The 22,144-nt window shown below is 46.8% G+C and overlaps 1 protein-coding gene across 1 annotated transcript in view; it reads left to right on the top strand.

The window, feature by feature from the left end:
- The first annotated feature begins 6,244 nt into the window (after positions 1–6,244).
- Positions 6,245–22,144, top strand: part of LOC109908628 (cytoplasmic FMR1-interacting protein 2-like) — a 31,598-nt gene continuing 15,698 nt past the window's right edge. The window contains exons 1-18 of the mRNA XM_031791368.1: positions 6,245–6,391; positions 6,480–6,569; positions 9,540–9,617; positions 12,998–13,099; positions 13,283–13,464; positions 13,740–13,836; positions 14,313–14,441; positions 15,330–15,434; positions 15,623–15,711; positions 17,506–17,743; positions 17,919–18,071; positions 18,202–18,341; positions 18,694–18,841; positions 19,000–19,153; positions 20,329–20,485; positions 20,665–20,761; positions 20,872–20,948; positions 21,125–21,320. Coding sequence (XP_031647228.1) covers positions 6,275–6,391; positions 6,480–6,569; positions 9,540–9,617; positions 12,998–13,099; positions 13,283–13,464; positions 13,740–13,836; positions 14,313–14,441; positions 15,330–15,434; positions 15,623–15,711; positions 17,506–17,743; positions 17,919–18,071; positions 18,202–18,341; positions 18,694–18,841; positions 19,000–19,153; positions 20,329–20,485; positions 20,665–20,761; positions 20,872–20,948; positions 21,125–21,320 — 2,349 coding nt within the window. The 5' untranslated portion in view covers positions 6,245–6,274. The remainder of the gene's footprint in view (positions 6,392–6,479; positions 6,570–9,539; positions 9,618–12,997; positions 13,100–13,282; positions 13,465–13,739; positions 13,837–14,312; positions 14,442–15,329; positions 15,435–15,622; positions 15,712–17,505; positions 17,744–17,918; positions 18,072–18,201; positions 18,342–18,693; positions 18,842–18,999; positions 19,154–20,328; positions 20,486–20,664; positions 20,762–20,871; positions 20,949–21,124; positions 21,321–22,144) is intronic.

Genomic DNA, 22,144 nt, shown 5'->3' with positions numbered 1-22,144 from the left:
CCTCTTCCTTCTTCACCATCTCTCCTCTTCCCCCTCCCTCTTCCTTCTTCACCATCTCTCCTCTTCCCCCTGTAACGGCGTTCTTCGTTTGTTGAAGGAGAGGACCGAAATGCAGCGTGGTGGTTAATCATGATCTTTAATGAAAACAAGTGACGATACATGAAATAACTATAATAAATACAAAACAACAAACGGAACGTGAAACCTAATTACAGCCTATCTGGTGAAACTACACAGAGACAGGAACAATCACCCACGAAAGACAAAGCGAAACTCAGGCTACCTAAATACAGTTCCCAATCAGAGGCAACGAGAATCACCTGACTGCTGATTGAGAACCGCCTCAGGCAGCCAAGCCTATACAACACCCCTAATCAGCTGCGATCCCAAATACTACAAACCCCAATACGAAATACAATAACATAAACCCCTGTCACACCCTGGCCTGACCAAATATATAACGAAAACACAAAATACAATGACCAAGGCGTGACAGAACTCCCCCGGACTCCCGGACGCACCTCAAAACCATAGGGAGGGTCCGGGTGGGCGTCTGTCCATGGTGGCGGCTCCGGCTCGGGACGTGGACCCCACTCCATAAATGTCATAGTTCCTCCCCTTCGCGTCCTGGGATAATCCACCCTCGCCGCCGACCATGGCCTAATAGTCCTCACCCAGAACCCCACAGAACTGAGGAGCAGCTCGTGACTGAGGGGCATCTCGGGACTGAGGGACAGCTCGGGACTGAGGGGCAGCTCGGGACTGAGGGGCAGCTCGGGACTGAGGGGCAGCTCGGGACTGGGGCAGCTCGGGACTGAGGGGCAGCTCGGGACTGAGGGGCAGCCCGGAACTGAGGGGCAGCCCGGAACTGAGGGGAAGCCCAGTACTGAGAGGAAGCCCAGTACTGAGAGGAAGCCCAGTACTGAGATGAAGCTCAGGTAGGTAGTAGGCTCCGGTAGATCCTGGCTGGCTGGCGGATCTGGAAGATTCAGGTTGACTAGCAGATCTGGAAGATTGTGGTTGACTAGCAGATCTGGAAGATTCTGGTTGACTGGCGGATCTAGCTGCTCTATGCAGACTGACAGCTCTGACTGCTCCATGCAGGCTGACAGCTCCTTGCAGACTGGCAGCTCTTTGCAGACTGACAGCTCTGACTGCTCCATGCAGGCTGACGGCTCCTTGCAGACTGACAGCTCCTTGCAGACTGACCGCTCCTTGCAGACTGACAGCTCCCTGCAGACTGGCAGCTCCTTGCAGACTGACAGCTCTGACTGCTCCATGCAGGCTGACAGCTCCTTGCAGACTGGCAGCTCCTTGCAGACTGGCAGCTCCTTGCAGACTGACAGCTCTGACTGCTCCATGCAGGCTGACAGCTCCTTGCAGGCTGACAGCTCCTTGCAGACTGGCAGCTCCTTGCAGACTGGCAGCTCCTTGCAGACTGGCAGCTCTGGCTGCTTCATGCAGACTGACAGCTCCATGCAGGCTGACAGCTCCTTGCAGACTGGCAGCTCCTTGCAGACTGACAGCTCCTTGCAGACTGACAGCTCCCTGCAGACTGGCAGCTCCTTGCAGACTGACAGCTCTGACTGCTCCTTGCAGACTGGCAGCTCCTTGCAGACTGGCAGCTCCTTGCAGACTGGCAGCTCCTTGCAGACTGACAGCTCTGACTGCTCCATGCAGGCTGAAAGCTCCTTGCTGACTGGCAGCTCTGGCTGCTTCATGCAGACTGACAGCTCTGACTGCTCCATGCAGACTGACAGTTCTGGCTGCTCCATGCAGACTGACAGCTCAGGCTGCTCCATGCAGGCTGGCAGCTCTGGCTTCTCCATGCAGGCTGGCAGCTCCAGCTGCGCTAAACAGGCGGGAGACTCCGGCAGCGCTGTAGAGGAGAAAGGCTCTGGCTGCGCTAAACAGGCGGGAGACTCCAGCAGCGCAGGAGAGGAGAAAAGCGCTGGCTGCGCTGAACAGGCGGGAGACTCCGGCAGCGCAGGAGAGGAGAAAGGCTCTAGCTGCGCTAAACAGGCGGGAGACTCCGGCAGCGCAGGAGAGGCGAGGCGCACTGTAGGCCTGATGCGTGGTGCTGGAACTGGTGGTACTGGATCGAGGACACGCACAGGAAGCCTGGTGCGGGGAGCTGCTACCGGAGGGCTGGAGTGTGGAGGTGGCACAGGATGGGCTAGACCGTGAAGGCGTACTGGAGATCTTGAGAGCAGTGTTGGCACAGGACGTGCAAGGCTAGGGATGTGCACAGGAGGCCTGGTGCGTGAGGCTGGCACCAACTTCACCAGCCGACTAACACGCACCTCAGGACGAGTATGGAGCGCTAACCCAGGTGCCATCAAATCCCCAACACGTTCCGTTGGGCGAATTCTATGCAAAAAGCACCAACACAGCAACTCCCTCATTTCTCTCTCCTCCAATTTCCCCATTAACTCCTTCACAGTCTCTGTTTCGCTCACCTCCAACACCGGCTCTGGTTCTGGTCTCCTCCTTGGCTCTTCACGATAAACAGGGAGAGTTGGCTCAGGTCTATCTCCTGACTCAGCCACTCTCCCTCTGAGCCCCCCCCCAATACATTTTTGGGGCTGCTTTTCGGGCTTCGCTCTGCGCCGCCGTGTCTTTCTTTTCTCCAACTCCATTCGCCTATAGCCTTCTTCGCACTGAACTAGCGAATCCCATGCGGGCTCCTGCACTCTCTCTGGGTCGGCCGCCCACCTGTCGATTTCTTCCCACGTCGTATACTCCATGCCATTGCTGTCCATAACGTCCTCCTTTCGCTGCTGCCTGTTAACACGCTGCTCGGTCCGAGTGTGGTGGGTGATTCTGTAACGGCGTTCTTCGTTTGTTGAAGGAGAGGACCGAAATGCAGCGTGGTGGTTAATCATGATCTTTAATGAAAACAAGTGACGATACATGAAATAACTATAATAAATACAAAACAACAAACGGAACGTGAAACCTAATTACAGCCTATCTGGTGAAACTACACAGAGACAGGAACAATCACCCACGAAAGACAAAGCGAAACTCAGGCTACCTAAATACGGTTCCCAATCAGAGGCAACGAGAATCACCTGACTGCTGATTGAGAACCGCCTCAGGCAGCCAAGCCTATACAACACCCCTAATCAGCCGCGATCCCAAATACTACAAACCCCAATACGAAATACAATAACATAAACCCCTGTCACACCCTGGCCTGACCAAATATGTAACGAAAACACAAAATACAATGACCAAGGCGTGACACCCCCTCCCTCTTCCTTCTTCACCATCTCTCCTCTTCCCCCTCCCTATTCCTTCTTCACCATCTCTCCTCTTCCCCCTCCCTCTTCCTTCTTCACCATCTCTCCTCTTCCTTCTTCACCATCTCTCCTCTTCCCCCTCCCTCTTCCCTCTTCCCTCTTCACCATCTCTCCTCTTCCCTCTTCCCTCTTCACCATCTCTCCTCTTCCCCCTTCCCTCTTCACCATCTCTCCTCTTCCCTCTTCCCTCTTCACCATCTCTCCTCTTCCACCTCCCTCTTCCCTCTTCCTTCTTCACCATCTCTCCTATTCCCCCTCCCTCTTCCTTCTTCACCATCTCTCCTCTTCCGCCTCCCTCTTCCCTCTTCCTTCTTCACCATCTCTCCTCTTCCCCCTTCCTTCTTCACCATCTCTCCTCTTCCCTCTTCCCGCGTCACCATCTCTCCTCTTCCACCTCCCTCTTCCCTCCTTCACCATCTCTCCTATTCCCCATCTCTCCTCTTCCCCCTCCCTCTTCCTTCTTCACCATCTCTCCTCTTCCCCCTCCCTCTTCCTTCTTCACCATCTCTCCTCTTCCCCCTCCCTCTTCCTTCTTCACCATCTCTCCTCTTCCTTCTTCACCATCTCTCCTCTTCCCCCTCCCTCTTCCCTCTTCCTTCTTCACCATCTCTCCTCTTCCCCCTTCCCTCTTCACCATCTCTCCTCTTCCCTCTTCCCTCTTCACCATCTCTCCTCTTCCCTCTTCACCATCTCTCCTATTCCCCCTCCCTCTTCCTTCTTCACCATCTCTCCCCTTCCCCCTCCCTCTTCCCTCTTCCTTCTCACCATCTCTCCTCTTCCCTCTTCCCTTCTTCCTCTCCTCCATCTCCCCCACTGTTCCTTCTGGCTGTAGGAGATTAAACATCTTATCAGGCATGTCAGCCCCTGTGTGTCAGAGCAGATGTAAAAACACAATCCTGAGAGGCACATGATATGTAGGCAAGGACCTAGGCCCCCGGGCCAGACACAGTTTGTCATCCCAAATGGCACCCCATTTCCTATATAGTGCAGGGGATAGGGTGGCATTTAGGACGTAGGCACACTATTCCTGCTCAGACCCAGACCAGACTGACTGTAAGGGTCTGTTCCTGTTCAGACCCAGACCAGGTTCCTGCTCAGACCCAGACCAGACTGGCTGTAAGGGCCTGTTCCTGCTCAGACCCAGACCAGACTGGCTGTAGGGGCTGTTCCTGTTCACACCCAGACCAGACTGGCTGTAGGGGTCTGTTCCTGCTCAGACCCAGACCAGACTGGCTGTAAGGGTCTGTTCCTGCTCAGACCCAGACCAGACTGGCTGTAAGGGTCTGTTCCTGCTCAGACCCAGACCAGACTGGCTGTAAGGGTCTGTTCCTGCTCAGACCCAGACCAGACTGGCTGTAAGGGTCTGTTCCTGCTCAGACCCAGACCAGACTGGCTGTAAGGGTCTGTTCCTGCTCAGACCCAGACCAGACTGGCTGTAAGGGTCTGTTCCTGCTCAGACCCAGACCAGACTGGCTGTAGGGGTCTGTTCCTGCTCAGACCCAGACCAGACTGGCTGTAAGACCAGACCAGACCTTTCTGCACTATTTTTGTCCATCTTCAATCAAGTGTTAATGACCTGCCTGTCTGCAAGTGATTTAGCTGGTCTGTCTGGTTTCAGTGCAGAGCAGACAGAACAGCATCATGTATACCAGTGTGCTACGTACTTTCAGCAGTGGTCTGACAGACAGTCAGTGTACTGCTGCTCTCCTCCTACTCAGAAGGACAGCGTTGTCTCGCATTACAACACTTTTTCATGGAGACACAAAGGTTGTTTCTCTGATGCCATCAGTGGTAAAAGGGAAACGTGCCCAGTGCCCACACCCCCTGCACTGTGTTGATGTAGACAGGAAGCACACAGACAGACAGAAAGACAGACAGACAGGTACACATACAGACAGACAGGTACACATACAGACAGACAGGTACACATACAGACAGACAGACAGGTATACAGACAGACAGGTACACATACAGACAGACAGACAGGTACACAGACAGACAGACAGACTGACAGGTACAGATACAGACAGACAGACAGACTGACAGGTACAGATACAGACAGACATACCAGTGTACAGACAGAGAGACAGGTTGCAGGTGGACAGACAGACAGACTGACAGGTACACAGACAGAGAGACAGACAGACAAGTGCACAGACAGAGACAGGTTTCAGGTGGACAGACAGACAGACTGACAGGTGCACAGACAGAGAGACAGGTTGCAGGTAGACAGACAGACAGACAGACAGGTTATAGGTGCACAGACAGACAGACAGGTGCACAGGCAGACAGACAGACGTACAGGATACAGGTACACAGACAGACAGACAGACGCACAGACAGACAGACAGACAGGTTACAGGTGCACAGACAGACAGACAGGATACAGGTGCACAGACAGACAGACAGGTTACAGGTGCACAGACAGACAGGTTGCAGGTGCACAGACAGACAGACAGGTTACAGGTGCACAGACAGGTTACAGGTGCACAGACAGACAGACAGACCGGTTACAGGTGCACAGACAGACATGTTACAGGTGCACAGACAGACAGACAGGTTACAGGTGCACAGACAGACAGACAGGTTACAGGTGCACAGACAGACAGACAGACATGTTACAGGTACACATACAGACAGACAGGTACACAGACAGAGACAGGTTGCAGGTGGAAAGACATACAGACTGACAGGTACACAGACAGAGAGACATACAGACAAATGCACAGATATCTATCTATCTATATCTCTCTCTCTCTCTCTCTCTCTCTCTCTCTCTCGGGGCTTCTCTCTCTCTCTCTCTCTCTCTCTCTCTCTCTCTCTCTCTCTCTCTCTCTCTCTCAGGGCTTTATTGGCATGGGAAAAATATGTTTACATTGCCAAAGCAAGTGAACTGGATAAACAAAAGTGACATTTAATGTCTGTCTTCCTGTCAGACTGGCCGGTTGTGTGAGTGACCTCTTGTAACCATGACGACCCACGTGACTCTGGAGGATGCTCTGTCTAACGTGGATCTGTTGGAGGAGCTGCCCCTCCCTGACCAGCAGCCCTGCATCGAACCTCCGCCTTCATCCATCATGTACCAGGTACACACACACACACACACACAACACACGTCCGAGTTTTCAAATGAATTGCAAGAGTAATAAACTCTGTTTTTCTCTTTCTCTCAAGGCTAACTTCGATACCAACTTTGAGGACAGGAATGCGTTTGTGACGGGGATAGCTCGCTACATCGAGCAGGCAACTGTCCACTCTAGCATGGTGAGTAGGCAACGTGGAGGGATTGGTTTGGAATGGGGCAGAGGGAGAGGACTTAAGGAGCGGTTTGGAATTGGGCCTATGTGCTTTGTGGACAGAGGCATACTTCTGCTTTTCCATGGGAACAGCTAGGGAATGCTTCCCTAGCAACATCATCATTCTCAACTCTTGTCTCTTGCACGCACTCACTCACGCACGCACTCACTCACTCACTCACACTCACTCACACACTCACTCACTGACACAAAGACACACACACACACAGAGAGAGAGAGAGCCTTGTGTTTTTGGTGTTTGGGTGTTTTCTCGTCGTTTTCAATCTGAGGCTTTGGCCTGGTTAGCAGTTTGTGTTGACACACACATCAACAACACACACACACAGACACACAGACACAGACACAGACACACACACACACACACACACACTGAGGGATGAATCAGGCAGTCACTAAGCTAGACCTTCTCTTCCTGAATGGAATTAATGGGGAGTGGGATTTGACTGACAAAGAAGAGGAAACTGTCTTTTAAATAAACTTGATTTCAATCTGGAAGTTCCATTCAGTTGAGGCTGTTTTCCAATGAGACCTGTGTTTCCTGTATTTCACACCGGAGAATATTCACCGTAGTGAATACATGTGAGGAGATACACAGCAGGCATTTTATCTATAACCATTCTATGTTAGAAACATACAGTGCGTTCAGAAAGTATTCAGACCCCTTGATTTTTCCATATTTTGTTACATTACCTTATTCTAAAATTGTTTCAAGTGGTTTTTCCCCCTCATCAATCTACACACAATACCTCATAATGACAAAGCAAAAGCAGGTTTTAGAATTTTTGCAATAAAAAACAAAATGAAATATTACATTTCCATAAGTATTCAGACTCTTTACTCAGTACTTTGTTGCAGTACCTTTGGCAGCGATTACAGCCTTGAGTCTTCTCTTTTGCATTGATGTCAGAGTGATTAGAGGGACAATTGATTGCTGAGTACCAGGCAGTTAGCAAGTTTGGTAGGCTACCAATGACTAGCAGCAGAATCAGAGCTTGGAGAAGCCTATTTACCGTGACTAAACTGTCACGTGGAATTTGACTGCCTTCATGACTCGTGACCACCGGTGTGGCGGTAATATGGTCGGTCTGGTATAATAATAATAATAATAATATGGTAAGGTCACCACAACAGCCCTATCTAGGACCGATAGGAACATGTTCCTAATCTGCTTTCTACTATTTACCGAGAGGCAGGACCTTCTTCTATAGAAGAAGCACATTTTTGTTCTCAGTGTCTTACAGTTGAAGTCGGAAGTTTACATACACCTTAGCCAAATACATTTAAACTCAGTTTTATTTTATTTTTAATTTTTTTACAATTCCTGACATTTAAATCCTAGTAAAAATTCCCTGTCTTAGATCAGTTAGGATCACCACTTTATTTTAAGAATGTGAAATGTCAAAATAATAGTAGAGAGAATTATTTATTTCAGCTTTTATTTCTTTCATCACATTCGCAATGGGTCAGAAGTTTACATACACTCAATTAGTATTTGGTAGAATTGCCTTTAAATTGTTTAACTTGGGTCAAACATTTCGGGTAGCCTTCCACAAGCTTCCCACAATAATTTGGGTGAATTTTGGCCATTCCTCCTGACAGAGCTGGTGTAACTGAGTCAGGTTTGTAGGCCTCCTTGCTCGCACACACTTTTTCAGTTCTGCCCACACATTTTCTATAGGATTGAGGTCAGGGCTTTTTTGATGGCCACTCCAATACCTTGACCTTGTTGTCCTTAAGCCATTTTGCGACAACTTTAGAAGTATAATTTTCCCCCCTCATGATGCCATCTATTTTGTGAAGTGCACCCCAGTCCCTCCTGCAACAAAGCACCCCCACAACATGATGCTGCCACCCCCGTGCTTCACGGAGGGGATGGGTTTCTTCGGCTTGCAAGCCTCCCCCTTTTTCCTCCAAACATAACGATGGTCATTATGGCCAAATAGTTATATTTTTGTTTCATCAGACCAGAGGACATTTCTCCAAAAAGTACGATCTTTGTCCCCATGTGCAGTTTCAAACCGTAGTCTGGCTTTTTTATGGCTGTTTTGGAGCAGTGGCTTCTTCTTTGCTGAGCGGACTTTCAGATTATGTCGATATAGGACTCATTTTACTGTGGATATAGATACTTTTGTACCTGGTTCCTCCAGCTTAGTGTATGTAAACTTCTGACCCACTGGAATTGTGATACAGTGATTTACGAGTGAAATAATATTTAAATTGTTGTAAAAATGACGTGTGTCCTGCACACAGTAGATGTCCAAACCGACTTAACAAACTATAGTTTTGTCAACAAGACATTTGTGGAGTGGTTGAAATACGAGTTTTAATGACTCCAGCCTAAGTGTTTGTAAACTTCCGACTTCAACTGTAACTAACTCATCAGTATGCTTTTTAAAAGACCGCTTTTCATCTGTCCAGATGCTCAGAAGCAGGGACAAGCCGGGACACGATCAATCGTTTTCTGTAATACAATGAAGGCAGACTGAAGGCAGACTGTAGTTCAGATAGAGCCCGGTCAACCGTGGGGGCAATAGCATACGCAACAGTATCATCGGCATACAAGTGCAGGTCACAATTGTTTACAGGAAAGTCTATTATTAATGTAAACATTAAAAAGTACTGGACCCAGAATGGACCCCTGCGGGACACCTCATAATGTCCAGGAAACCTGATTTAACACCATCAGTAGACACACATTGAGTTCTATCTGTCAAGTCATGTTTCAACCAGTTACATACAGCCTGGTCTAGACCAATTGAGGAAAGCCTCTGAATTTGCAATGAGTGATAAGCAGTATCGAAAGCCTTTGACAGGTCAATGAAGAGGGCAGCACAATTTAGCCTTTTATCCATACAGTTAGCCACATCATTTATAAATAGGCGTAGATATAACCCCTCTGTCTGTTCTCTCTCCCCAGAATGAGATGCTGGAGGAGGGCCATGAGTATGCTGTCATGCTCTACACCTGGAGAAGCTGCTCAAGAGCTATACCACAGGTAACTCTCTCTTTCAATTCAAAGGGCTTAATTGACATGGGAAACAGGATTACATTGCCAAAGCAAGTGAAATAGATTAATAAACAAAAGTGTAATAAAAAATATAAAATGAACAGTAAACATTACACTCACAAAAGAATAAAGTGCATATTATGTATTATGTGCAAATAGTTAAAGTAGAAAAGGGATTGTTTTCAAATTCTTTGTGGGTCTGTGTAATCTGATGGAAATATGTGTCTCTATTATGGTCATACATTTGGCAGGAGGTTAGGAAGTGCAGCTCAGTTTCCACCTCATTTTGTGGGCAGTGTGCACATAGCCTGTCTTCTCTTGAGAGGCAGTTCTGCCTATGGCGGCCTTTCTCAAAAGCACGGCTATGCTCACTGAGTCCTTTCCTTAAGTTTGGGTCAGTCACAGTGGTCAGGTATTCTGCCACTGTGTTCTCTCTGTTTAGGGTCAGTCACAGTGGTCAGGTATTCTGCCACTGTGTTCTCTCTGTTTAGGGTCAGTCACAGTGGTCAGGTATTCTGCCACTGTGTTCTCTCTGTTTAGGGTCAGTCACAGTGGTCAGGTATTCTGCCACTGTGTTCTCTCTGTTTAGGGTCAGTCACAGTGGTCAGGTATTCTGCCACTGTGTTCTCTCTGTTTAGGGTCAGTCACAGTGGTCAGGTATTCTGCCACTGTGTTCTCTCTGTTTAGGGTCAGTCACAGTGGTCAGGTATTCTGCCACTGTGTTCTCTCTGTTTAGGGCCAAATAGCATTCTAATAGCATGCTCTGTTTTTTTGTTAATTCTTTCCAATGTGTCAAGTAATTATCTTTTTGTGTTCTCATGTTTTGGTTGGGTCTAATTGTGTTGCTGTCCTGTGGGGTGTGTTTATGTTTGTGAACAGAGCCCCAGGACAAGCTTGCTTAGGGGACTCTTCTCCAGGTTTATCTCTCTATAGGTGATGGCTTTGTTATGGAAGGTTTGGGAATCGCTTCCTTTTTGGTGGTTGTAGAATTTTTGATAATTAGCGGGTATCGGCCTAATTCTGCTCTGTATGCATTATTTTGTGTTTTACGTTGTACACTGAGGATATTTTTAGCATAATTCTGCATGCAGAGTCTCAATTTGGTGTTTGTCCCATTTTGTGAATTCTTGGTTGGTGAGCCTCCAGGCCTCCGAATCATAAAGGGTAATGGCTTCTATAACTGATTCAAGTAGCCAGATCCTAATTTGTATGTCTGTAATGGGTGCGTGTTGGTGGCAGGGAAGTCAGGCGCAGGAGAACGAACTTGGCATAAACAGAGTTATTTAATAAATGCTGACCAAACTCCAAAACAACCAAGATGTACAAAATAACAAAGTGGGTACAAAACCCGTTGCACACCAACACTAAATAGAACATCAACACTACATAGAACATCAACACTACATAGAACATCAACACTACATAGCACATCAACACTACATAGCACATCAACACTAAATAGAACATCAACACTAAATAGAACATCAACACTACATAGAACATCAACACTACATAGAACATCAACACTACATAGCACATCAACACTACATAGCACATCAACACTAAATAGAACATCAACACTACATAGAACATCAACACTACATAGAACATCAACACTACATAGAACATCAACACTACATAGAACATCAACACTACATAGCACATCAACACTACATAGAACATCAACACTACATAGAACATCAACACTACATAGAACATCAACACTACATAGAACATCAACACTACATAGAACATCAACACTACATAGCACATCAACACTACATAGAACATCAACACTACATAGAACATCAACACTACATAGAACATCAACACTACATAGAACATCAACACTACATAGAACATCAACACTACATAGAACATCAACACTACATAGAACATCAACACTACATAGAACATCAACACTACATAGAACATCAACACTACATAGAACATCAACACTACATAGAACATCAACACTACATAGCACATCGACACTACATAGCACATCGACACTACATAGAACATCAACACTACATAGCACAGAGGGTTAAATACACAACATGTCATTGATGGGATTTGAACCAGGTGTGAAGGAAGACAAGACAAAGCCAAAATGATAAATGGATCAGTGATGGCTAGAAGGTCGGTGACGTCGCCAGCCGAACACCGCCCGAACAAGGAGAGGGACCGACTTCGGCGGAAGTCGTGACAATGTTACATTTTTCCTTTTGATTGCATAAAAGTCCCTTCTTGCTTTGTCTCTCAGATTGTACACAGCTTTGTGGAAGTTACCTGTTGCGCTGATGTTTAGGCCAAGTTATTTATAGTTTTTTGTGTGCTCTAGGGCAACGGTGTCTAGATGGAATTGGTGTTTGTGGTCCTGGGAACTGGACCTTTTTTTGAACACCATTATTTTTGTCTTACTGAGATTTACTGTCAGGGCCCAGGTCTGACAGAATCTGTGCAGAAGATCTAGGTGCTGCTGTAGGCTCTCCTTGGTTGGGGACAGAAACACCAGATCATCAGCAAACAGTAGTCATTTGACTTCAGATTCTAGAAGGGTGAGTCCGGGTGCTGCAGACTGTTGATAGTGTAGTGATGTATTAGAGCTGAATTTGTAGCCTCAGGAACACATTGTTTGTTTGCTTCCCAAATAGCATCCTATTCCTTATGTAGTGTACTGCTCTTGACTAGGGCCCATGTGGGTAGAGCTGGGTGATTATGGACAGAAATCCATGTTGTGATACATTTCCTGAATTGATGCGATAATGATAAATAGAACAATATGTTTATAACAGTAATGTGCTCCACAGTTTATAACAGTAATGTGCTCCACAGTTTATAACAGTAATGTGCTCCACAGTTTATAACAGTAATGTGCTCCACAGTTTATAACAGTAATGTGCTCCACAGTTTGTAACAGTAATGTGCTCCACAGTTTGTAACAGTAATGTGCTCCACAGTTTATAACAGTAATGTGCTCCACAGTTTATAACAGTAATGTGCTCCACAGTTTATAACAGTAATGTGCTCCACAGTTTTTCCTTATACTGCTACTACTCATTTGATGGTTGTAGCCATCAATTGTCTCATTTATAATCACCCATTTTAGCAAACTTTTAGCAAACTTTTCTCTGGTATCAACTACTTATCGTAATGAACAATATCAGCAAAATGCCTGTGATAAGTGATCGTATCGTTGATCGTTTTCAGTTTATCGTCCCAGCTCTAGTACGTGCATCTGATCCGAGAAATATGATACTGGCTCGGGACACTGTGATCTGTGATGTGTAAAAAAAGATGTGGGAGAGCCCTGTGAGTGGTTCCAGTGAGCAGGCTGTGTGACGGCGCCCCCCTGTGTTCTCCAGGTGAAGTGTAATGAGCAGCCCAACAGGGTGGAGATCTATGAGAAGACTGTGGAGGTGCTGGAACCAGAGGTCACCAAGCTCATGAAGTTCATGTACTTTCAGGTGAGAGACGAATAAACAACGTAATGAATGTATGAATGTATCGTATTTGAATTGGAACTCTGTCAGTCAATCATATCCTTGTCCCTTGAATTAAATAATGAATGAATGAACAAATGAGTCCTATATATATCTGAGAACCTCTCTTCTCTCTGTCGTCTCCTTTTCCCCTGTCCTCCCCTGCAGCGTAAGGCCATCGAGCGTTTCTGCGGGGAGGTGAAGCGTCTCTGCCACGCTGAGCGGAGGAAGGACTTCGTCTCTGAAGCCTACCTCCTCACCCTGGGCAAGTTCATCAACATGTTCGCTGTGCTCGACGAACTCAAGAACATGAAGTGCAGCGTCAAGAACGACCACTCTGCCTATAAAAGGTACGAAGGGAAGACAGACACAATGTTGGGATGCATCTCAATAGCCTGCAGTGGCTTCCTCTCCCTATCACCTCTCCTATACCTGCACTGATCCTGAAAACACAGGCATTTGATTTCACCTGTCTAGTTCCTTCACATCAGCTTACATAAAGCAAAAGGGACAGAATGAAGGGCTAATTTACCCCACTATTGAGATGTACCCAATTGACTCAGGTTAACAGAATCTGTGAGGTGTGACTACAGAATTAGATATGTGGTAATATTTGTGTCTGCAGGGCAGCTCAGTTCCTGAGGAAGATGGCTGACCCTCAGTCCATCCAGGAGTCACAGAACCTCTCTATGTTTCTAGCCAATCACAACAGGATTACTCAGGTGTGTGTTTGTGTGTGTGCGTGTTGTGCAGCAGCAGTAATAGTGTGTATATTTCTCTCTGTAGTGTCTGCTGCAGTAGTAATAGTGTGTATATTTCTCTGTAGTGTCTGCTGCAGTAGTAATAGTGTGTATATTTCTCTCTGTAGTGTCTGCTGCAGTAGTAATAGTGTGTATATTTCTCTCTGTAGTGTCTGCAGCAGTAGTAATACTGTGTATATTTCTCTGTAGTGTCTGCTGCAGTAGTAATAGTGTGTATATTTCTCTCTGTAGTGTCTGCTGCAGTTGTAATAGTGTGTTTATTTCTCTCTGTAGTGTCTGCTGCAGTAGTAATAGTGTGTATATTTCTCTGTAGTGTCTGCTGCAGTAGTAATAGTGTGTATATTTCTCTCTGTAGTGTCTGCTGCAGTAGTAATAGTGTGTATATTTCTCTCTGTAGTGTCTGCTGCAGTAGTAATAGTGTGTGTATTTCTCTGTAGTGTCTGCAGCAGCAGTTGGAGGTGATTCCTGGCTATGAGGAGTTGTTAGCAGACATTGTCAACATCAGTGTTGATTACTATGAGAACAAAATGTACCTGACACCCAGCGAGAAACACATGCTGCTCAAGGTAAGAGCCTCATCTAACTCTCTGTCTTACCTGCCTTTCTCTAGATACCTGTCTCTGTCTGGATCTTAACTACCTGCCTTTCTCTAGATACCTGCCTCTGTCTGGATCTTAACTACCTGCCTTTCTCTAGATACCTGCCTCTGTCTGGATCGTAACTACCTGCCTTTCTCTAGATACCTGTCTCTGTCTGGACCTTAACAACCTGCCTTTCTCTAGATACCCGTCTCTGTCTGGATCTTAACTACCTGCCTTTCTCTAGATACCTGCCTCTGTCTGGATCGTAACTACCTGCCTTTCTCTAGATACCTGTCTCTGTCTGGACCTTAACTACCTGCCTTTCTCTAGATACCTGTCTCTGTCTGGATCTTAACTAACTGCCTTTCTCTAGATACCTGCCTCTGTCTGGATATTAACTACCTGCCTTTCTCTAGATACCTGCCTCTGTCTGGATCTTAACTACCTGCCTTTCTCTAGATACCTGTTTCTGTCTGGACCTTAACTACCTGCCTTTCTCTAGATACCTGTTTCTGTCTGGACCTTAACTACCTGCCTTTCTCTAGATACCTGTTTCTGTCTGGATCTTAACTACCTGCCTCTGTCTAGATCTTAACTACCTGCCTTTCTCTAGATACCTGTTTCTGTCTGGACCTTAACTACCTGCCTTTCTCTAGATATCTGTTTCTGTCTGGACCTTAACTACCTGCCTCTGTCTGGATCTTAACTACCTGCCTTTCTCTAGATACCTGTTTCTGTCTGGACCTTAACTACCTGCCTTTCTCTAGATACCTGTTTCTGTCTGGACCTTAACTACCTGCCTCTGTCTAGATCTTAACTGCCTGTCAGGTGATGGGTTTGTGTAATATCCCACTCTGTGTGTGTGTGTGTCAGGTGATGGGTTTTGGTCTCTATCTGATGGACGGTAACGTCAGTAACATCTACAAACTAGACGCCAAGAAGAGGATCAACCTGGGAAAGATCGACAAGTTCTTCAAGGTTGGTGTGTGTGTGTGTGTGTGTGTGTGTGTGTGTGTGTGTGTGTGCGCGCTCTCCACACCAAAGTAGCCATCTATCTTTTCCTTGTGGCCATGTCAGTACTTTAACACCAATATGTTATTATTGGATCACACATCCTGACTGAAGCCCTGTCTGTCTCTGTCTGTGTGTCTTGTTTGATGCCTCAGCTGCAGGTGGTGCCTCTGTTTGGAGATATGCAGATAGAACTATCACGTTACATAGAGACCAGCGCCCACTACGAGGAGAACAAGTCCAAGTAAGAACATCAGCCATCTTTAAACTGACAAACTCTGAAAACTCAGACATTTAACAAGTCTTAAACCCCAGCCTCTACCCCACAGGTGTCAAACTCATCCCCAGCCTCTACCCCACAGGTGTCAAACTCAACCCCAGCCTCTACCCCACAGGTGTCAAACTCACCCCCAGCCTCTAACCCACAGGTGTCAAACTCAACCCCAGCCCCTACCCCACAGGTGTCTAACTCAACCCCAGCCTCTACCTCACAGGTGTCAAACTCAACCCCAGCCTCTACCCCACTGGTGTCAAACTCAACCCCAGTCCCTTAATTGGTTAGTTAGGAACTCCCCACACCTGGTTGTCTAGGTCTTAATTGGTTTGTTAGGAACTCCCCACACCTGGTTGTCTAGGTCTTAATTGGTTAGTTAGGAGCTCCCCACACCTGGTTGTCTAGGTCTTAATTGGTTTGTTAGGAACTCCCCACACCTGGTTGTCTAGGTCTTAATTGGTTAGTTAGGAACTCTCCACACCTGGTTGTCTAGGTCTTAATTGGTTTGTTAGGAACTCCCCACACCTGGTTGTCTAGGTCTTAATTGGTTTGTTAGGAACTCCCCACACCTGGTTGTCTAGGTCTTAATTGGTTAGTTAGGAACTCCCCACACCAGGTTGTCTAGGTCTTAATTGGTTTGTTAGGAACTCCCCACACCTGGTTGTCTAGGTCTTAATTGGTTAGTTAGGAACTCTCCACACCTGGTTGTCTAGGTCTTAATTGGTTAGTTAGGAACTCCCCACACCTGGTTGTTTAGGTCTTAATTGGTTAGGTAGGAACTCCCCACACCTGGTTGTCTAGGTCTTAATTGGTTAGTTAGGAACTCCCCACACCTGGTTGTCTAGGTCTTAATTGGTTAGTTAGGAACTCCCCACACCTGGTTAGGTCTTATTTGGTTAGTTAGGAACTCTCCACACCTGGTTGTCTAGATCTTATTTGGATACCTAGTGAAGGAAATAGCAAAAATCAGCATATACTCAGCCCTCTCCTATCCCCTGACTCTCCTATAGGTGGATGTGTACCCAGAGCTTCACTTCCCCCAGTACAACCTGTGTGAACCCTGACCTCTGACCTCTCTCCTACAGGTGGACGAGTACCCAGAGCTCCATCTCTCCCCAGTACAACCTGTGTGAACCCTGACCTCTGACTTCTCTCCTACAGGTGGATTTGTACCCAGAGCTTCACCTCCCCAGTACAACCTGTGTGAACCCTGACCTCTGACCTCTCTCCTACAGGTGGACGAGTACCCAGAGCTCCATCTCTCCCCAGTACAACCTGTGTGAACCCTGACCTCTGACCTCTCTCCTACAGGTGGACGAGTACCCAGAGCTCCATCTCTCCCCAGTACAACCTGTTTTGAACCCTGACCTCCGACTTCTCTCCTACAGGTGGATTTGTACCCAGAGCTTCACCTCCCCAGTACAACCTGTGTGAACCCTGACCTCTGACCTCTCTCCTACAGGTGGACGAGTACCCAGAGCTCCATCTCTCCCCAGTACAACCTGTGTGAACCCTGACCTCTGACTTCTCTCCTACAGGTGGATTTGTACCCAGAGCTTCACCTCCCCAGTACAACCTGTGTGAACCCTGACCTCTGACCTCTCTCCTACAGGTGGACGAGTACCCAGAGCTCCATCTCTCCCCAGTACAACCTGTGTGAACCCTGACCTCTGACCTCTCTCCTACAGGTGGACGTGTACCCAGAGCTCCATCTCTCCCCAGTACAACCTGTGTGAACCCTGACCTCTGACCTCTCTCCCACAGGTGGACGTGTACCCAGAGCTCCATCTCTCCCCAGTACAACCTGTGTGAGCAGATGGTTCAGATTCGTGATGACCACATCCGGTTCATCTCTGAGCTGGCTCGCTACAGTAACAGTGAGGTAGTGACCGGGTCAGGCCTGGACAGTCACAAGTCAGACGAGGAGTACAGGGAACTGTTTGACCTGGCACTCAGAGGGTTACAGCTGCTGTCCAAGTGGAGCACACACGTCATGGAAGTGGTGAGTAGGGGAACGGGGTGTGTGTGTGTGCGTGGTTTATGTTAAGAAGGGGACGTGTGTAGTCCGTGCTTGGTCCCATATATTTTTACTTCTTTATTGTAATGAATTAAGTCATTACATTTCTACCAGGTCCTGTGATTTTCAGTTTACTCTGACACCATATTCTCTCTCTCAGTACTCGTGGAAGCTGGTCCACCCAACAGATAAGTTCTGTAACAAGGACTGTCCTGGCACAGCGGAGGAGTATGAGAGAGCTACACGTTACAACTACACCTCAGAGGAGAAGTTTGCCCTGGTCGAGGTCATCGCCATGATCAAGGGACTGCAGGTCAGAAACACACACTGTACCTACAGAGAGCTTTGTCATGACATCGTTGGGACGCTTACAGAATAGTAACATAGCATCGTTTCACCACCGTGGGTCTACTTTGGTGTTGAGGATGGTATCTGCGTTGTAGGTGTTGATGGGTCGTATGGAGAGCGTATTCAACCAGGCCATAAGGAACACCATCTATGCAGCCCTGCAGGACTTTGCCCAGATGACCCTCAGAGAGCCTCTACGTCAGGCCGTACGCAAGAAGAAGAACGTTCTCATCAGGTACCATACTGGCTGCACTCATTCTTGTTCAACTGTTAACATATTTCAGAGAGAACCTCTTAAGAGGTACTGTAGCATCTTGTTATCTGGTCTTGATGAAATACACCTTGAAAAAAAGGCTCAAGTCCCCTCAAAGGCTCAAGTGTGCGTACGGCACAATTTTCACTGTTTGCTAGATACAGAAGAACCATGGACCTTCCACCGTTAGCTAGGCTGCTTCCTAAATGGCCCCCTATACCTATGGCCCTGGTCAAAAGTAGTGCACTATATAGGGAATAGGGTGCAATTTGGGACATACCGATAGTCATTCTCTATAATGCTAATTCTCTGATAACCTTCTGTCTCTCTCTAGTGTCCTGCAGGCGATCCGTAAGACCATCTGTGACTGGGAGGGGGCTCGGGAGCCTCCCAATGACCCTTGTCTCAGGGGGGAGAAGGACCCCAAGGGAGGGTTTGACATCAAGGTGCCCCGCAGAGCTGTGGGACCCTCGAGCACACAGGTACACCAGGGTAGAGGGGGAAGGGTAACAGAGGTCTAGGGGAATTAGGAAGAGACTGATGTGACTCGGGGATGGAGGCTGTAGGGACAGGATCAAGTACAGGAACTTTGTAAGGGAATGGACTATTTAGACGTTTCTCTCTCTCCCTGCCTCGCTAGCTGTACATGGTTCGTACCATGCTGGAGTCGTTGATAGCTGATAAGAGTGGTTCTAAGAAGACTCTACGCAGCAGTCTGGATGGACCCATAGTACTGGCTATAGAAGACTTCCACAAACACTCCTTCTTCTTCACACACCTGCTCAACTTCAGCGGTATGTACACACACACACACACACACACACACACACACCAACCATTCAATTGATCACCTCCATAATATCATGTTATTTATCTCCTGTTATAATATAATGTTATTTATCTCCTGTTATAATATCATGTTATTTATCTCCTGTTATAATATCATGTTATTTATCTCCTGTTATAATATCATGTTATTTATCTCCTGTTATAATATCATGTTATTTATATCCTGTTATAATATCATGTTATTTATCTCCTGTTATAATATCATGTTATTTATATCCTGTTATAATATCATGTTATTTATATCCTGTTATAATATCATGTTATTTATATCCTGTTATAATATCATGTTATTCCCCTCCTGTCCTGTATTGGTGTCATGTTATTCCCCTCCCGTCCTGTAGAGGTGCTGCAGCACTGCAGTGACCTGTCTAAGCTGTGGTTCAGGGATTTGCAGGGATTTGTAGTTTTGCTTGATGTCTACTTTGATGCTAAATAGCACTTTTGAATGTGAGAGTAAATAGAGCTGAGTATATTGATAAAAGTCACCTTGATCAAGAGAGACACATGGTTATCAAGACTTCACGTCAGGGTAAGCCGACACGAAACACAGACCTTTCTTTAAGTGTTTCTACAATTCCCTATGGGCAAAATTAATGGTGGAAAAACAATTGGAACCATTTCCTTGTTAGACCGCTAGGTTTTATGGGTATTATGACACCTCCACTGTGGAGCACTATAGTAATATGTTGTAATTTCTCCTCCCATCCTGTGGTAGCGCTGTAGCACTGCTGTGACCTGTCTCAGCTGTGGTTCAGAGAGTTCTTCCTGGAGTAATAATATAATAATATCATGTTATTCCCCTCCTGTCCTGTAGAGGTGCTGCAGCACTGCTGTGCCCTGTCTCAGCTGTGGTTCAGAGAGTTCTTCCTCTAGTAATAATATAATAATATCATGTTATTCCCCTCCTGTCCTGTAGAGGTGCTGCAGCACTGCTGTGCCCTGTCTCAGCTGTGGTTCAGAGAGTTCTTCCTCTAGTAATAATATAATAATATCATGTTATTCCCCTCCCGTCCTGTAGAGGTGCTGTAGCACTGCTGTGCCCTGTCTCAGCTGTGGTTCAGAGAGTTCTTCCTCTAGTAATAATATAATAATATCATGTTATTCCCTTCCTGTCCTCCAGAGGCGCTGCAGCACTGCTGTGACCTGTCTCAGCTGTGGTTCAGAGAGTTCTTCCTGGAGCTGACCATGGGGCGCAGGATCCAGTTCCCCATCGAGATGTCCATGCCCTGGATCCTCACAGACCACATACTGGAGACCAAGGAGCCATCCATGATGGAGTAAGACACTGTTTAGACCACTGTGTGTGTGTGTGTGTGTGTGTGCAGGTGAGGGAGAGGAACAGACAAGAGTAGAGGGAGATGGAGGGTGAGGGACAGATATTGTCTCTCTGTTGTCATTGTGTCCATGCTGAGTCTGAGTGTGTTTGTGCCTGATGATGACATCCTGTTTCTCCCAGGTATGTGTTGTACCCTCTGGACCTCTACAATGACAGTGGCTACTACGCTCTGACCAAGTTCAAGAAACAGTTCCTCTACGATGAGATAGAGGCTGAGGTAAACTAGCACGAAACAAAGATGGCCGCCTCAGAAATTATAAAATGACAAGTAATTTATCACCGATCCCCACAAGAGTAGTGAGTTAGGGATTCTGCTTTTTCCTACAGGTGAACCTGTGCTTCGATCAGTTTGTCTACAAGCTGGCTGATCAGATATTTGCCTACTACAAAGCCATGTCTGGAAGGTAAGAGACGGCTGGAGACACCACAGTAAACAGATACAAGACTGAATCATGTTGTTGAGGGGGTTAAATCAACCAGTGAAGGATGTTGTTGAGGGGGTTAAATCAACCAGTGAAGGATGTTGTTGAGGGGGTTAAATCAAGCAGTGAAGGATGTTGTTGTGTGTTTTGCTCCGCAGTGTCCTCCTGGACAAGCGTTTCAGGGCAGAGTGTAAAAACTATGGTGTGATCATCCCCTATCCCCCCTCCAACCGTTATGAGACCCTGCTCAAACAGAGACACGTACAGGTAGGTCTGTCGTACACCACCCTGGGTGACCACATGTCCGTGATTATTTGGGACAGTCCCGCTTCTTGTCCCGCGTCCAAGAAATCATATCCCACATTTTATTAACAAATTAAAACACCACAAATGTTGAAAGGTTGATTTGTCCCGTATTTCAGTCAGACTTCCTATTGATTTGATGAGAATTGACATTCCAGCCTGTCTCTCTTGCAGTCACGTTGCCCTTATGACAAGATATTATATGAGAAGGACGGGGGGGGGGGGGGGGGGGGGGTGTTAAACACTTCTCCAATCATTGATGAGATCTGATATTCTACTACTTACACAAAGCATGTGTCTAACGACGAGCTAGACAAGTAAGTCAAGGGCAGTATTAGACTGAAAGATTTACTCTATTTACACTGGTGTTTGTTCTTCACTGGTTGCCCTTTTCTTGGGGCAACAATTCACAAATCTTGCTGCTGTGATGTCACACTGTGCTATTTCACTCAGTAGATACTGGAGTTTATCAACATCGGGTTTGTGGGTCTGCGTAATCTGAGGGAAATCTGTGTCTCTAATATGGTCATACATTTGGCAGGAGGTTAGGAAGTGCAGCTCAGTTTCCACCTCATTTTCTGGGCTTTCTCAAAAGCACGGCTATGCTCACTGAGTCTGTACATAGCCAAAGCTTTCCTTATTTTGGGTCAGTCACAGTGGTCAGGTATTCTGCCACTGTGTACTCCCTGTTTAGGGCCAAATACCATTCTAGTTGGCTCTGTTTTGTTGTTAACTACTTGACACATTGGAAAGAATTATCTTTTTGTTTTCTCATGATTTGGTTGGGTCTAATAGTGTTGCTGTTCTGAGGCTTATGAATAGCCCCAGTACCAGCTTGCTTAGGGGACTCTTCTCCAGGTTCATCTCTCTGTAGG

This window comes from Oncorhynchus kisutch, linkage group LG15 (assembly GCF_002021735.2).
Source record: "Oncorhynchus kisutch isolate 150728-3 linkage group LG15, Okis_V2, whole genome shotgun sequence".
NCBI classification, from domain to species: Eukaryota; Metazoa; Chordata; class Actinopteri; order Salmoniformes; family Salmonidae; genus Oncorhynchus; species Oncorhynchus kisutch.
This window is presented reverse-complemented; position numbering and strand designations above follow the sequence as displayed.